The sequence below is a fragment of the Mustela nigripes genome, chromosome 8, assembly GCF_022355385.1.
Source record: "Mustela nigripes isolate SB6536 chromosome 8, MUSNIG.SB6536, whole genome shotgun sequence".
In the NCBI taxonomy this organism is placed as follows: Eukaryota; Metazoa; Chordata; class Mammalia; order Carnivora; family Mustelidae; genus Mustela; species Mustela nigripes.
Window position 1 is genome coordinate 42,192,734 of NC_081564.1, and position 17,994 is coordinate 42,210,727.

The following is a 17,994-nucleotide window of genomic DNA, read 5'->3' on the forward strand; positions in this document are numbered from 1 at the left end:
TATATATATATATATAAAAAATCCCAAAAGGTTACATACTATATGATTTCATTTATATAGTGTTATATATATATAATATATATATAGAATATATATAGAAAATGGATATAACACTATATATATATATATATATATAAAAAATCCCAAAAGGTTACATACTATATGATTTCATTTATATAGTGTTATATATATATAATATATATATATCCATTTTCTATATATATTATATATATATAATGGATATATAGATATAGATATACAGATACCCCATTTCATATCTTAAAATGACGAAACTATAGAAATGGAGAACAGATGAGTAGTTGCTAGGAATTGAGGCGGCGGCAGGGGCCAAAGGAAAGTGGGTGTGGCTACTACGGGGCAGTATGTGGAATCTTTGTAGGGATGGGAATGTACTGTATCTAGACTACATCCAAGTTAATGTCCAAATCATGATACTGTATTACTGTTTTGCAAGATATTACCATAGGATAAACTTGGTAAAAGATACCTGGATCTCTACTTTTTTTTTCTTTTTAAATATTCATTTATTTGACAGAGAGAGAGAACATGGGCACAAGAAGGGGGAGTGGCAGGCAGAGGGAGAAGAAGCAGGGAGCTGAGCAGGGAGCCCAATGCAAGGCTCAAGGACAGGACCCTGGGATCATGACCTGAGTAGAGGGCGGTCACTTAACTAACTGAGCCACCCAGGTCCCCCTCTTCATATTATTTCTTATAAATGCATGTGATTCCACAATTATCTCAAAATAAAATTTAATGTTTTTTAAAAAAGCAATTAACACACACATACAGCAACTGCAGAAGAATATAAATATATACAGTATCACACTGGAAATATTTCTAGTTTCCAGAAAGATCTTTTTTACCGTGGGGGGGGGGGGGAATCCAACACGGTTCAGCTGTACCCTAAAGTAATACAACTTATTAAAGTTTCTTAAGGTTGTGATTTTAGCAGTTACAGGCAGGCATACAATCAGCACTTATTAAAAGATACAATTTATCACACCTGTCAGAATGGCTAAAATTAACAACACAAAACAACAGTTGTTGGTGAGGATGCAGAGAAAAGGGGAACCGGTCTTGCACTGCTGGTGAGAAGCCACTCTGGAACAGTTATCGAAGTTCCTTAAAAAGTTAAAAATAGAAATACCCTACAATCCAGTAATTGCACAATTAAGTATTTACCAAAAGAATACAAAAAGATAGATTCGATTTGAAGGGGCACATACATCCTGATGTTGACAGCAGCATTATCAACAACAGTCAAACTATGGAAAGAGCCCAAATGTCTACTGGATAAAGATACGTGTACATACACACACGCACGCATGCGCACAGGAATATTACTCAACCATCAAAAAGAAGGACATCCTGCCATTTGCAATGATGTGTATGGAGCTAGAGTGTATTACACTAAGTGAAATGAGTCCATCAGAAAAAGACAAACACCATTATGATCTCACTCATGTGGAATTTAAAAAACAAAATGGATAAATAGAGGGGGAGGGAGGGGAAAAAAAAGAGAAACAAACCATAAAAGACTCTTAACCATACAGAACAAAGTGAGGGTTGATGGAGGGAGGCAGGTGGGAGATGGACTAGATGATGATGGAAATTAAGAAGAGCACTTGTTATGATGACCACTGGGTGTTATATACAAGTGATGAATCACTGAGTTCTACTCCTGAAACCAATATTGCGCTCTGTTAACTAACCTGAATTTAAATAAAAATTAAAAGATACACTTATTTAACTATAGGCATAGATGAGTCAATATTCTACACCACTAATTCCATCTAAAAATAGAGGTAAATCCATGACTTACAAGGAAAACAGTAAAATGCACTGAAAATACTAGGCAAGATTTTATGTGAAATGCTCTGAGGAGATACATATAAAAGGAATACAGGTTACAGACTACAGGAGAAAAAATATTAACCTTACTCTACCATAAGGGACCTATTTACCATAACTAGAGTCCTTTTTCTTATACCAAAATACACCTAAAACTTTGTGTATATGCTAAGTAAACTACAGGTTCATCCATTTTTACTAAGAGATTAACAAATTACGGACATTAACATGGTAACTGCTGAATATTAATTAAAGACTAAACTATTAAGATGAGAAAATCAGCAAAAAGAACCTACTGTCTTTGGCTGCTGATTCACTTTTTTATCTTCTAGATCCTTGAATTTTGATCGAAAAGAGACCATTTTCTCCTGAAGTTCTGGGGTACACAGTTCATACACATCCAACATAAGAGGAAATTTTACATCCTATATACAAAAAGAAAAAATATGTGTCAACACACTTATAAAAGTAGCTATTTAAAATATCTTCATGCTTTTACAGTAGTACTTTCACAATTCAAATGAAGTTGATAATAAAATTTATTAAAAAATCACTTGGAAATCTATGCAGCTGAAAACATCATAGTGCCTATTTTCAAAATCAGTTACCAATTTTTTTAAAAAATAAGCTCCACGCCTAATGTGGGGCTTGAATTTACAACCCTAAGATCAAGAGTCGCACGCTCTACTGAGTGAGCTAACCAGGCACCTCCTGGTCATAACTTTTTAAGATTAAAAAAATCTGTTTAGCTTTTTTTCCAATTAAACCCATGACTCTGACCACAGAAGAGTTACCAAAACATACATGACAAAAGAAGCATTTCAGAAATACAGCACATCAGCCTCAGTGAAAATGGATACCTACAACTAAAAATGGAATCAATTTACAAATGGGGGTCACTTAATGACTTTCTGTAATGTGAATACACCTTTACACAGAAATAAGTGATACAGTTCAATAACTAATATTAATACAGAAAGTTGGGGTGCCTGGGTGGCCCAGTGGGTTAAAGCCTCTGCTTTCGGCTCAGGTCATGATCCTAGGGTTCTGGGATCGAGCCCCACATCGGGCTCTCTGCTCAGCGGGGAGCCTGCTTCCCCCTCTCTCTGTCTCTGCCTGCCTCTCTGCCTACTTGTGATCTCTGTCAAAAAAATAAATAAAATCTTTAAAAAAAAATACATAAAGTTAACAGTATTAAATATTCTAAATACATTTAACCTTATTGTATAATAGTAAGTATATCTGATATTGTATTATGAATTTTAGCTCAGGAGGTTAGGATTACATTTACCTCCCCCAGGGACCATGGAGTGTGGATATGTAGCAGAGCTACAGCTCTACAAAACAGTTACATCATAAGGTTGGCTCTTACTCAAGAAACTACAATTATTGCACTAGAGAATGCAGCATGCCTTCTTCCCCACACTCCCATCCTCCAAACCTGCTGGGTCAGTATCTGTGGAGTTGAGGATCTGCTCAAGAGCAGTATTTCTGGGGAGTGGAGGGCATCCATGAGAACTAATTGGGAATCTTTTGAACAATTTTTAGGACCTCAGGCCCTACCTAATCAAACACTAGGGGTGGGCTGGTGGTGAAAGTCAGGCATGTATATGTTTAAAAATAAAAAGGATGGGGCGCCTGGGGGGGGTTAGTCAGTTACTCATCTGTCTTCAGCTCAGGTCATGATCCCAGAGTCCTGGGATCAAGTCCAGCATCAGCTCACTGCTCAGTGGGGAGTCTGCTTCTCTCTCTACCTCCTGCTCTCCCTGCCTGTGTGCGCTCACTCTCTAACAAATAAGTAAAATCTTAAAAAAAGAAAAGAAAAGAACCACTTGTCTATTGTTAATAACTTCCATACTTAGAATATTTCAAAGAAAGTTTCTCCCTAAAGGAAGAAAGAAATCTACTGTGAATTAGGGATTGCTGTCAAAGAATTACAATGTTTATTATACTGAAGTTCATTACTAACCTTAAGAACTTTAGCATTCACAGATTCCTTCTCTTTATAAAAAAATCGAACCATCTGAATAGTCAAGTAAGCAGGTAGTCGGCTGATCTTAGACTGAGGGAAAAAAAATGCAAGAAATCCTGTCACATGCAAATACAATACAAGTTTTTAATGTCTTGGTTTGGCAAAAACAAAGACTGGGTAAAATTTTTTAGAAATTTTTCATCAAAATGGATTTAATTTCAAAAGGAATGCACAACTTACAGATTTTATATATAAAGCATTTCTTTGCAATGTTGGAGACTGTTTAGTGATTTCTTCCTGAAGTCGCTAAAAAAAGAACATAACAGGAGACCAAACATTTTTAGTTTTAAAGAATATTTTTCTGCAATATAGAATCACACTTTTTTCCCTAAAGTAAGCTCTAAACCCAAAGTGGGGCTCGAACTGATGACCTCAAGAATCAAGAGTCAATGCCAGCAAGGTACCCTTAGAAGCACACTTTTAGTTCTTTTAAAAATTAGTATTCCTTAATAGACAACATGCATAGATAGATTCATACCACTGAAAAATAATTTCAATGAAGACTATGTAGGAAAGTTTTTAGATATGAGTCAGTTCTTAAAAGGTATCAATTTATACTGGTGTGAACTCCTCAGAATGTAAATAATGTTTGATGTTTTAAATTGTAACACAAATGCTGCTCAGATTCTGAGTTTACAATGTATTTTATATAACATAAAAAAGCCTTTATGGCTTCTGCCTATATACAGATTATCAGAATACTCATACAGAAGGACAATTATGAGAAGGTAGGAAACCCCTGTTCCTTATTCTTTATGTATAAAAGCCTTCTAGAAGCAATTATTCTCAAATGAGAAAAGTTACACAGAAAACCTGTTAATCTAACAAATGTGGAAAAGACTTTAGCCACTATACATATCTTAACCATTGTGTCTGCCTTTCCGTTTTTTACAGTCTGTGTGACACTCAGCAAGACAGTTATCCCCTCTGGGCATCATATGGAAATGATGATAATACCTATATCACAGTGCTGTTGTTAGAACTACATAAGTTAGGTACATGTAAAAAAAACATGGACAACTATTTGGCATATATTCTATATTCAACAGACATAAGCTAGCTACTATTTCTAATTTTTAAAAAAGCACTACTAATGTGCTCTGCTTTGTAAGAACATTAATACACAAGAAATTAGAGTTTAAAATTTACTGTTACTGTTCACTGTAAGCACGTTACTTGTATAAAAAATTAATTTTTAAAAATTACTAATTTCATTACCAAAGGAATCACTGTGTACCTTTTTAACATTTAATCAAGTCTGTTTGGCAACAAAAAGGTAAAGAAATATGGAGTCAAATCACTCTAGAATAATCAGAACCAATGATGATAATCCATCTAAACAGTGGGAAAGATAACATCTCATAAATACATGCTTCTCAAGAACATGTATCTGGTGTGATGTTACTCATCAGGTAAGCTACACATATTATCGATCCAATCCACTACCCAACCACTACCAATCCACTATCATCTAGAAGTTCCAAGTATATCTAGTTTTCTTCTGGGATTTTATAAAATTATGAAGAAAAGTATCATCCTGGAGAGTCCCTGCCAAAACATTCCATTCTATACTCTCCAATTACAGTTATGCTTCTTGTTTTGATGTCCTGAAACTTGCACATTATAACCTGCTATAGTACTCTTAGTGATTAGCTATTATTAAGCTTTTAAAATGAACTTCTCTTAAAAGTATGCCTCACTACAGTCCCCCTCAGTATCACAGGGCAGAGAATATTACTTTCTATTTGCCTCTTATGTCTGCATTTACCAACAACTCCCCTAATTGATCTTACCCTGAACTGTAGATGGGAACTCCCTAATGACAAATTATCGTTTATCAATGCAATCCCTGCCCCAATTCATTGCCTATCCTTCAAAACATGTACATATTTCCCAAACCATATCAAAGTACTAAATTCACAAGCCAAACTTTTATATTTTGTCAATCTGCTCATTAGAGTGCATTCTATAGTATGAAAATGGGGTAAGAGTGCTAACTGGAGAATCAGAGAATCAAATTCTAGACCCAGCTCTACCACAAAGCAATGAAGTCACTTACATTCCAGGGCCTCAACTGCAATACTGGTAAAAGGCAGAGGGCCCACGTGGCCTGATTTACACAGTACGATCCCAGTTTATACCTTGTCATTACTAATAAACCCTCATTAAATACCCTCAGAGGCCTCCTGCAATGCTTTTGTTTGACCTAACAATACACAACCTTGTGTTATGTGTGTTTCTATTTAATGACAATTCATGGTCTTCATAGCCAACTATACTATAACTCATCCCTAAATGAAGCTTATCCAACATTTTCTCCTTAAGGCTTATCTAAATAAACATTCACACAGAGCCTTCTTGGGCTTAGAACACTAGACAGCACTTCAGCGATATGGCTGAAGGCCTATTTTAAATAGCACATCACCAATAAAAAGCAAAAGATTGAAAAAAAAAAAATGCAGGTACTAAAATTACTATAAAAGGACACTTGTTAACAGTATGAACTGAAACAAGAAAGCAAAGCATCACCTTTTTGGAGCTCAGGTGAGACTGTCTGGCAACCCAAAATTTTTGCCAGTCAGAGCAGGTCTACAAATGACCATGAAAGCACCCAAGTACTGACGTTAAGAGTTACAAATACATTTTAGCAAGTAAGTGCATCTGCAAATGCAGAATCCATTTATAATGAGGATCAACTGTAACTGATCTTACCAATTTAAGTCCTGTAAAAAGATACTTGACTTCTTGATTGATAAAACAGCTAAGCTGAAGCTGATTTTCCTTTCCTTTAGTGACCTCTTCTTCTTCAGATTCTGTACATTTCATGCTTTGAGAAATAAGATAAGGAATATCCCAACAGGTAATCAATCTGCTATAATATAATAAATTATATGTTGAACATAATAAATTATCCCCTTGCTATTAAAATTAATAGCATCAATATTTGCAAATGATATCTGATACAGGGGGAGTATCCAAAATATATAAAGAACTTATACAACCCGAAAATAATAATTCAATTTAAAAATGGGCAGAAGATATAAAGAGAATTAGACATTTCTCCAAAGACACAGAGAAGGCCAACACATGAAAAGATGCTCAGTGTCAACTCATCATCAGGGAAATGAAAATCAAAACCACAATGTCACCTCACACTTTTATCAGAATAGCTAAAATCAAAAACATGAAAAACAAATGCTGGGGTCACTGTGTGGCTAGCTGTAAACATCCAACTCTTGATTTCATCTTAGGTGGTATCTTGGAGTTGAGAGATTGACCCCCACGTCAGGCTCTGCACTGGACATGGAGCCTACTTAAGATTCTCCCTCCCCCCACCCCACCTCTCTCTCTCCCTCTGAGGGGGGCCGGAAAAATCAAGTGTTGTCGAGGAAAAGGATCTCTCATACACATCTGTGGGTGGGAATGCAAACTGGTGTAGCCACTATGGAAAACAGTATGGAGTTTCCTCAAATAATTAAAAATAGAACCGCCTTGGGGTGCCTGGGTGGCTCAGTGGGTTAAGGCCTCTGTCTTTGACTCAGGTCATGATCCCGGGGTCCTGGGATGGAGCCCTGCATCAGGCTCACTGCTCAGCAGGGAACCTGCTTCCTCCTCTCTCTCCACCTGCCTCTCTGCCTACTTGTGATCTTGTCTGTCAAATAAATAAATAAAATCTTAAAAAAAAAAAAAAAACCCTCAAAAAATTAAAAATAGAACTACCATTTAATCTAGTAATTCCACTACTAGGTATCTGCACAAAGAATACAAAAACCTACTTTGAAAAGACATATGTACCCTTATGTTTATTGCAGTATTATTTACCATAGCCAAATTATGGAAGCAACCCAACTATCTATCAATAGATGAATGGATAAAGAGGATGTGGGAAGTATCTACAATGGAATATTATTCAGCCATAAAAAAGAATGGAATCTTGCTATTTACAACAACATAGATGGATCAAAGGTGTATAATAAAAGTGAAGTAATTCAGTCAGAGTAAGAAATACTATTATTTCACTCTCAACAAGAATAAACGAGGTGGGTGAGGGTCTGGATGAAACAGTTGATAGGGATTAAGACTTATTGTAATGAGCACTGAGTAATGTAGAGAATTGTTGCATCACTATATCATACATCTGAAACCAATGTAACACTGGATGTTAATTATACTGAAATTTTAAAAATAGCATTATCCACTGGTATTTTAAACATTTTGTTTTCCCACATTTGTTTCAACATACTTTAAAGTGCTTCATGCACTTAATAATATGAGTAATGAATAATAAAAGTAATAAAAGGATAAACTAAACAAATGTAAGTTGGTACTTATACAGTCTTAAAATGGTTTTAACACAAAAATATATAAAAAGAAATCTAAGGGCGCCTGGGTGGCTCAGTGGGTTAAGCCGCTGCCTTCGGCTCAGGTCATGATCTCAGGGTCCTGGGATCGAGTCCCGCATCGGGCTCTCTGCTCAGCGGGGAGCCTGCTTCCTCCTCTCTCTCTCTGCCTACTTGTAATCTCTCTGTCAAATAAATAAATAAATAAAATCTTTAAAAAAAAAAAAAAAAGAAATCTAAGTTTCCACCCATGACCTAGAAAATAGTCCTTCCCTGAATTCATGAATTCATGCTTTATCAATTAGTTCAATTTTATATATATAATCTGGCTGATATACTGTTTCATACAATAAAAAATTAATTTCCTATGAAGTGAATTAATGAGGCTGACTAAAGATATTCTTAGGAAAAAATAATATCCTTAAAGTGTACATTTATCTAGGGACACCTGGGTGGCTCAGTTGGCTAAGCAGCTGCCTTCGGCTCAGGTCATGATCCCGGCACCCTGGGATCTAGTCCCACATTGGGCTCCTTGCTCGGCAGGGAGCCTGCTTCTCCCTCTGACTCTGCCTGCCACTCTGTCTGCCTGTGCTCTCTCTCTGACAAATAGATTAAAAAAAAAAAAAAAAGAAGTGTACATTTCTCTAACTTTAGGATTTCTCTGATGGGGGATTTTTCCAAATTCCTAAGTTTCATTATATCTTTTAGGCATAAAAGCCTCTGAGGAATTTATCTATATACCCCACCCACCACTCCAATGAGTCGACAAGGCTACTGGTACCAATTCACTTCTAGTAAGTTATGAGTACATCTCTACAAATCTTGGCTCATAAGGATACGTAGTTTCAAATTCAACTCCGAAGAACTGATCAATTAAGCTTTTCTTTTTAGAAGGTGTCACTGCTGATGCAGATGAAGACTCTGTCTGCAAAAATTAAAATGAAATAAAAATTCTAATTTTTCTTTATATAGGTACTAATGTATATTTTCCCCACACAATCCAGTTTAGTAAATACATATTTAGGCTTTTAAAAATGTAATCCCTTTCTGGGAAATCCTTCTACTGTTCAAAAAACAATACCAAAAGACTATAGATGTTCAGTAATATCAATTAAGTTTAATAAATAATACAATGCATTCAAGTGTCAAATGCAAGCTTTCAAATTCTAACTACAGGCTGAGCATCCAAAGTATTCAAATACATGTCTATTAGGATAAATTTATTTCAAGCTTTTGGCATGGGGGAGAGTATAATTATCAAGGTATAATGAAAATCTATAATCACAAACATGTCAATTACCTCTTTAACAGAATCATCCTCTATGGCTTCCAATTTCTGTTGCAATACTCGCATCATTTGTATCCAACATTCATTAGCATCCTGTAATTTAAAAAATGACAAAGTAAATAATCCTGGCTGTTGATAATGTTTTATCTACAAAATCCTTCCAAAAGAATTACTGGTTCCTTAGGGAAGGGGAAGAAAGCGGTTTTTTTATTTAAAAATATTAAGTCAAACTAGATTATTATACGATCTTCAGAACAATGAGGAATTCCAAAATATTCATTTATTCAAGAGATGTTTACTGAGCTCTTCCTTATGCTAACTACTGTTTTAGACACAGGAATAAACAGCAGTAACCAAAACAGAAAACGTTCTCAATGGGAACATAAACAAAATATAACAAATTCACCTAAAGAAAAGAGTTACGAGTTAAAAAAGCAGTATGAAAAAAATAATAAAAATAACAATAAAAAAAGCAATATGGGAACAGAAAATGATGAAGGGAAAGAAGTATGCTATTTCAATAGGCAAGTCAAGGAAATGTCTGTGATGCCTTGACATTTTAGCCATGAGACCTGAGTGAGGTCAGGAAGCAAGCCATGCACTATCTGAGAGCCAAAGAAATAAGAGCAAAGACCCTGCATAAAGATGGTACTGGAGGGTTTAAAAAGGTAAGTAGGAAGCCAGTGTGTTTGAGAGTCAAAAGAAATAAGCGAGAGAGAGAGTGGCAGACAAGAGCTCAGACAGGGACACAGGACCTCGATTATTCAGGACTAGAACAGAAAATCACTAGGAGGTAACAAACAAGGGACCAAGATAACCCTATTTACATTTTATAGACTCTGGAGACTGTGTGGAGAAGCACTGCAGGGGGACAAAAAACAGAAGCAAGGTAATAGTTAACAGACCACTCCAGCCAAGAAATGAGGATGATGTGAACCACAGAGGACTTGAAAATTGGAGCATGTTTGGAAATACAAATAAACACAGTAAGTGTACAACACCTAAGTTTTACATTTACAAAATGAAAACCACAGAACCTTGCCCTGTTTACCTGTTGAAGATATTGGCCTTGTTCACCCTTCTCTGCAAACTGTGGAAAAGCCATGTGCAAAAACTGCAGTAGAATAATAGGTGGAATACTAGAAGAAGTTTTATCCATGGAATCAAACAAATCTCTAAGGGCTTAAAAACAAAGCAAACACTGCTTTAATATGTAATATTTAATACTTAATATGACATATGTAATACATGTTACTGTATATTAATTCTAGATTAATACAAACAAAAACTGCTGAGTAATATTTTTAAGTATATCTACTACTTCTGTAGTTGTCAAATTCACAATAAGAAAAAGATATGTTTGGGGGCACCTGGGTGGCTCAGTAGCTAAACGTCTGCCTTTGGCTCAGGTCATGATCCCAGGGTCCTGGGATCCAGCACCACATTGGGCTCCCTGCTCAGCAGTAAGCCTGCTTCTCCCTCTCCTACTCCCCCTGCTTGTGTTCCCTCTCTTGCTGTTTCTCGCTCTCTGTCAAAAAAATAAATTAAAAAAAATTTTTTTTTTAATTTGTTTTTAAATCTTGAAGAACTGACCAGACTTTATAATGTAATGACTAACTATAAACAACTTCTGAGTCCTACCCCTCAGTCTCTCTCTCCTTGCCAGGCTTTGTCTTCCCAAACAAAGCAGGGCATATTCATTCACTAGAGCAAACACATAACCTCTGTCTAGAGATCAAACAGGCTAATGTTACTGTTCTGGTACTATGCCATTATCAGGTCATCAGGTCACCACTCTCAACCTACCTCCTTTTAAGCCTGTACTTGGTTCCCATCTACTCAACTCCTAAATTTTAAAATCTGTTAAACATACTTCATGACTCTATTGATAGCTAAAAACCAAAATTAATTTGCCTTCTTCAAAATCTTTCCTCCATCATCTTCTCTCACCTTCATAATTCTCATCGTCAGTCACAGCCCTGCTCTGGGAGTTGAGAATACTTTTCCTCTGCTGACTTCCTAGCTATCACACCTTGCCTTTACTTCAAGTACAGCAAAATTCTAGTCTAGCCTCTCCTGACTTGTTTTATTAACTAATATGTGAAATGTTATCTACCATTATGATATAAATGGAAGACCCACAAATACTATCTCAGCACAAAGCCAGTGTTTAATAAAATGTTCCCAAATAAGACAACTAAACATGGTGTTTAAAATATTCTGGGGGTACTCCTCGGTGGCTCAGTCAGTTAAGCATCTGCCAATGGCTCTGGTCATGATCCCAGTTTTCTGGGATCAAGTTCCGCATCAGGGTCCCTGCTTAATGGAGAGTCTGCTTCTCCATCTCCCTCTGCTGCTCCCCCTGCTTGTGTGCATGTGTGCTGACAAATAAATAAAATCTTTAAAAAAACTTTTGGGAGAAGGAATAGCTAAAATCCTATATCACTACCAATCTAATGTTTCTTAAAATAGAAAAGCCCAAATTGTAGTAACACTTTAAGGTACACATTACTCAAAATAAAAAATGACTTAAGATTTAATGTATACCATAAACAGCATCTCAAAGTACTTCATTAGTTTGAAATAAAAAAGTCAAAATGCACTCACTGTACATTAAGAGACTAGGTGGACATGACAACTAAATGCAAATCAATATGTGATCCTAAACTGGATCCCGAAGCAAAATAGAAAAACAACTTTATAACGGGCAATATTGGGTCAACTGACAAAATTTACGTCATTTGTATTTTAGAGTACTTTATCCATGTAAAACTCCTACCTAGACTTTGAAAAATGGGGATTGTCTTGTGGTTATGAATGTCCTTTTTCTTGGGAAATACATACTAAAGTATTCAGGAATAAGACAGGATGTCTGTACCTTACTCTCAAATGGCTCAGAAAAAAAGAATACTGTTACAGAGAATGATGAACCAGCGTGAAAAAAAGTTTGTAATTGGTGAATTCCTGGAATTGTTCTTTGTGCTAATTTTAAATTTAGCACAGAATAAAATTTAAAAATGAAGAACAGTATCTTTCATCCCTTCACTACAAGACTCATAGGTTACTGGAGAAGTTGCTGCCATTCTGAGTTACTCTCAGATACACAAGCAATCAAGTGAACTAGGTATAAGTGATCATATTTTTCTCATTAAAAACTTCATTTCAACAAATAAATCTACTTTCAGGGAAAAAAAGGTCAAAGGAAAATCTCTAACTCCAAATGACACAAAGAAACCTACTGTTTATAGTATTACAAATGAACAGCTGACCCACAATGAGATACTACTTCACACCCCTAGGCTGGCTATAATCAAAGACAGACAATACCAAGTATTATTAAGAAAAATTGGAACCCTCATTCATGGGAGAAATATAAAATGATGCCAACTGCTTTGGAAAACAGGCTGGCAGTTCCTCAAAAAGTTAAATATAGTTACCATATGACCCAGCAATTCCACTCCCAGATATGCACCCAAGAGAAATAAAAACATTATGTCCATAGGAAAGTTTGTAAAAATTTTCAGCAATACTTGTAATAGTCAAAAAGTGGAAACCACCCACATGTCTATCAGGGATGGAAGGACAAATGGAATGTGATATATCCCTACAATGGAATCTTACTCAGCAATTAAAAGGAAAAAAAGTACTAATACATACTAAAATGTCAATGAACCTTGAAAACATTCTAAGTGAAAGAAGCCAGACAAAAAAGACCACATACTATATAATTCCATTTATGTCAAAAGTTCAGAATAGGTAAATATACTGAGACTGACAGTAGATTAATGGTTGCACACAGCTGGAAGTGGTGAGGAGAAAACAGATTGAGTGTTAAATGTTATAGTTTCTTTTTCAAGACCACAAAAACATTCTAAAATTGTGGTAACGGCTGCACAGCTCCGCATATACTAAAATAACACTGAATTACACACTTAAGTGGGTGAACTTTATGGGATGTGAATTTTATCTCCATAAAGCTGTTACCCTTGGGGCACCTGGGTGGCTCAGTGGGTTAAGTCTCTGCCTTCGGCTCAGGTCATGATCCCAGGGTCTTGGGATCGAGCCCCACATCAGGCTCTCTGCTCAGTGGGGAGCCTGCTTCCTCCTCTCTCTCTGCCTGCCTCTCTGCCTACTTGTGATCTCTGTCAAATAAATAAATTAAATATTTTTTTAAAAAAAGCTGTTACCCTCTACCCCAAGAAAGGCATGGCTATAAAAATACCCTATACCAACCTAACCTAATGATTTGAGAGTATTCATTTTTAAAACCAGCCCAGAACAAATGGGGACAAAATATATGGTCTCATGTAATGAAGAAATAAGTTATTTCTATCCTTTAAGAATTTGTTTTTCCTCATACTTCATACTATTTCCTTACACTAACACCCACTAAGACGCTCTCTTATAATGACTGTATCTACAATAAAACCTCTCTCTGTATATCCAGAGATATATTTTACTAATAGAACCTAAAGCCAAAATTAATTTTAATCCAAAAATCCAGACTATTTTTCAGAAAAAACAGACATCATTGGTTTATAATTTGAATAATAAAATGGGCCCTTAAGTTGCTTAACACTAAGTATAAGTACTCCAGTTTTCAATGAGATGATGTTTTACAAAATATCTTTTGTAAACTGAAAGTTACTAAACGAACTGAGTGAAAAGTAACATTTCTTGTTACTACACTGTCCTATCAGAAAGGCATATATTTAAGATACTGACCTGCAGTAATATACTGTGCTGAAGCCATTTCCCCTGAAGCTCTCAAGGCACCTGCATACCTGGGAACATTAAGGCAGAATTAAATAGGATTCAATTCACTCTAAAACTCAAAAGGAAAGAAATTAATTAAAAGAGTTTATAGTGACACCCTCAACTGCAACTTAATCTGAGTTGTTTCCATCTTTTATCTTCTTTCCTTCTGGTCTTATTCCTATAACCCTTATATGGGCAAAAAAGGAACACTAGGAAAAAAGGGAATTTAGATGAATGAAGCCTACTTGAAATTCTTTATCCTAACTTATTTAAAAAAAATTTTTTTTTCCTGAAAACAATGTGAAACAAAACGTACATTCTTAATGTCCATTATTACAAAGAAAATAAAATACACTTTCAGAAATAAGAAAAAAACCTTAGGTCAAAAACATTAAATCAAAATTAATACACCTACATTCAGCATTCACTTGTTATATAACCTTAAATAAGTCACTTAATTTTCAAGTCCATCAGCTACCTATATACTGCAGTGTTTCTATGAAATGACTTCTAAATTCACTTTCAATTTATAATCCTCATTTAATTTAGAACAGCACAAAGGACTGGCCATCCAAAGGAAATAAACAATAGTATTCACTCATACAATGTCTTATGACACAGGATCAGAAATTATCATTCAGATAATATCAAACACTTGAGAGGTAGGGGAATGACTGCCTATTCACTATGATTAAAACAGCCAGTGGAGGGGCACCTGGGTGGCTCAGTCAGTTAAGCATCTGCCTTTGGCTCAGGTCATGATCCCATGGTCCTGGTATCGAGCCCCTCACTGAGCTCCCTGTAGCAGGAAGCTTGCTTCTCCCTCTCCCCTGGCTTTTGTTCCCTTTCTTGCTGCCTCTCTGTCAAATAAATAAATAGAGCCTTAAAAAACAAAACAAAAGAAAACACCCACTGGAGGGACTAAAATGAGAAAGACTGAAATCAACCAAGAGTGGCAATAACGTGGACCAACCAAACTATCCATACCATCAATAACATGGATAAACTTCAAAGACTATGATGGTGAACTAAGCCAAATCTCTGTACATTTAACTTCCAGAATGCACAAAACTAGTAAGAGGTCAGTAGCTGCTTGTAGAGCTGGGTGGTGGAGGGGATGAGGACTGGGAAAAGATACAAGTACAAAAACATCCTGAGATGAGGGAAATGTTCTACAGTTTGTAAAATGGGTTACAGAGAATTTGCACTTATCAAAACTGATCACACCAAACACAAGATATTTCATATTTACTATATGTAAATATTTCCATTTAAAAACAAAAAAACCTCTGTGCTACATAAGTAGAATGAAAGAGGTCACAGAAAATATGCTAAATTATATCCAATTAAGAAGTTCTGTTTTTCTCTTTTGTTTATTTAGATCTTTCAGAAATTGCTGTGACTTTTTTTAAATTTTTAATATACAATTCATGTCTAAATTACATATGTTCTTTTTAAAAAGGGAAAATCATTAATAGTTTCCCACTCAGTTTACAACTACCTAAAAGGCATTTTTGAAGTTGAAGTACCAATAAAGCAAGTGTATCCCAAAACATCAGTGAAGTACGTAATGACACAACTGCTGCTGTTACTGATTTTACTTCTAGTTACAGGGTGACACTGCTAAGTAACTATTCCTACATTTATTGCAAAGGCTACACTAATAATTTTTTCTTAATAACTGAGAATGGAAAATCATGAGTGATTTAATAGCATTCCCCCACAAAAAACTCTCATTACACCAACATTTATTTTCTAAGTAATAAAACCATCCAATAAACCAAATAATATTAACAATTAAACTTTACAAAGAATAACTGTTAGAAAGTAAAAGAACTGACATGAGTACTGAGAGATGTAACAGAAATACATAAAAAAAGGTACCTTTTCTACTCTTTATCAAGTCAACAATATATAAAAATTAAGTAATGACATAGAAAATCTGAATATAATTCATCAACTTAATGTCTACTAATACTTTATCACCTACAAAAAGAGTATGCCTTGACTCCTCTACCACCTGTGAAATATTCACATCAATCATACATCAGCTCAACCCAAACATTCATCAACAGAAAAATGGATAATTATTTGGTAGTATGTGCATACAATGGTATACTATACAGCATATATATGAATGAACTACAAATACACAGTTACCCAAAAATAATGAGCTAGACCCAAATGAACACAATCTATGTTTCTGTTCACAAAGCGTTCCAAACAGGCAAAATTAATCCATGAGGTTAAAAGCCACACTAGTATTAACAATTTTGAACAGAAAGGTGGAGTAGCAATCAAGAAGGGAGAGTCGTGAGGGGATTTTTAGAAGCCCATAGGGTTCTGTTTGTATTGGTTACACAGATGTGTTCACTCTAGGATAGTTCGTTTGTACTCTTTTTTGTATGTTGATGTCTGTTAAATTAGAAAATTGGGGGTCAAAAGGAAGAGCTTTTACAGTCTTTAAAAAAAAAACATATCTGAACAGCCTCATCTAATGAATAGGGAATAGAGGCCAACACTCAAAACTAAATACTTTCATTAGTACAAAAGAACAAATAAATGATCTAAGCATACAACTTAAAATAAAACAGCCTAAGGAAAACAAATAAATCAAAACAAACAAAAAAAGACAATGAAAAGAACTGACTGAATAAACCTACTAACTGATTTCTGTGAAAAATAAAATATACAAACCTCTGGCAATGGTAAATTTGTATGTATAAATTTCTATATATCTAGCAAATAAGAAGTGAAAATAGGGGAAAATACAGGTCCAAAATAGAGAACTCTTATGCTAAAATATCTTAAAGACATTAAGGACAAATTCATAGGAAAACAAATTTAAAAAACTGACCCTAAAAGACACAGAAAATGTACATTTAAAACGCAAAAAAAAAAAAAAAAAGGTTGGGTCCAACCAATTTTATAGTTAAGTTCTATCAAGAACAGATCATTCCTATACAAATCTGAAAATGCAAGTAAAATAACAACCTAGTAATTGCTAATGAAAAAACTATGTGGTACTTCCCAAAAGGTGTCTTGCCAATCTCCAGTAAGATAAAAAAATGTCCACGAGATACTGTTTTTCGTAACTCACAGAATTTAAGGGTAATTTTTATTATATACACTTTTCACTTTAAGTTCTAAATTCAGAACTCCTACATTATCATGAGGTTCCACTATTGGGCAGCATCAACCAAATCAGATTTTACCTGCAGCTCTGGTTCCTGGCCATCATTGCCTCTTCAGCTAACCCAGTCTATTTCCTTTCTAGCCTTTATAACATATATCCTACTCTCCAGAACCTGCCAAATAAAAATCCTTAAGTATTTAAGCATAAGCTTCAGCACCACCAGTTGTAAAACATCTTCCATGGAAATTTTCCTCTCTTCTTCATTCCTATTTTATCAGTTAGTGCCATTTCTCCAAAGACATACAACCCCATCCATGTCCTCTTGTATTAAGTTAGTTAAGTACAATGGTTTCCAACCTCTTGTAAAATCTAAGCATTCAAAAAATACTTCATCTGGTTTCAAGAACACTGAATCAACAGGATGAAATTTCCCCTGCTTATTATACAAAACTCAGAGAAATAACTCCAAAACATGGAAGAGTTCTCTTTCGAATAGAAGCTAGAAGGTATCCCAGGTGAAAAAAGTACAGAGGAAGTCTTGGAAAAAGGGCTAGTCTCTCCCAAGTAG

The 17,994-nt window shown here is 35.2% G+C and overlaps 1 protein-coding gene across 3 annotated transcripts in view; it reads right to left on the reverse strand.

Moving 5' to 3' along the window:
* USP14 (ubiquitin specific peptidase 14) overlaps positions 1-17,994 on the reverse strand; it is a 47,531-nt gene that overhangs the window by 7,238 nt on the left and 22,299 nt on the right. For all 3 annotated transcript variants that reach the window (XM_059409309.1, XM_059409310.1, XM_059409308.1), the window contains 8 exons: positions 14,258-14,316; positions 10,584-10,714; positions 9,545-9,625; positions 9,084-9,169; positions 6,617-6,731; positions 4,085-4,150; positions 3,842-3,934; positions 2,169-2,297 (listed from right to left, as the gene is read on the reverse strand). In XM_059409309.1, the coding sequence (XP_059265292.1) occupies positions 2,169-2,297; positions 3,842-3,934; positions 4,085-4,150; positions 6,617-6,731; positions 9,084-9,169; positions 9,545-9,625; positions 10,584-10,714; positions 14,258-14,316 (760 nt within the window). The remainder of the gene's footprint in view (positions 1-2,168; positions 2,298-3,841; positions 3,935-4,084; positions 4,151-6,616; positions 6,732-9,083; positions 9,170-9,544; positions 9,626-10,583; positions 10,715-14,257; positions 14,317-17,994) is intronic.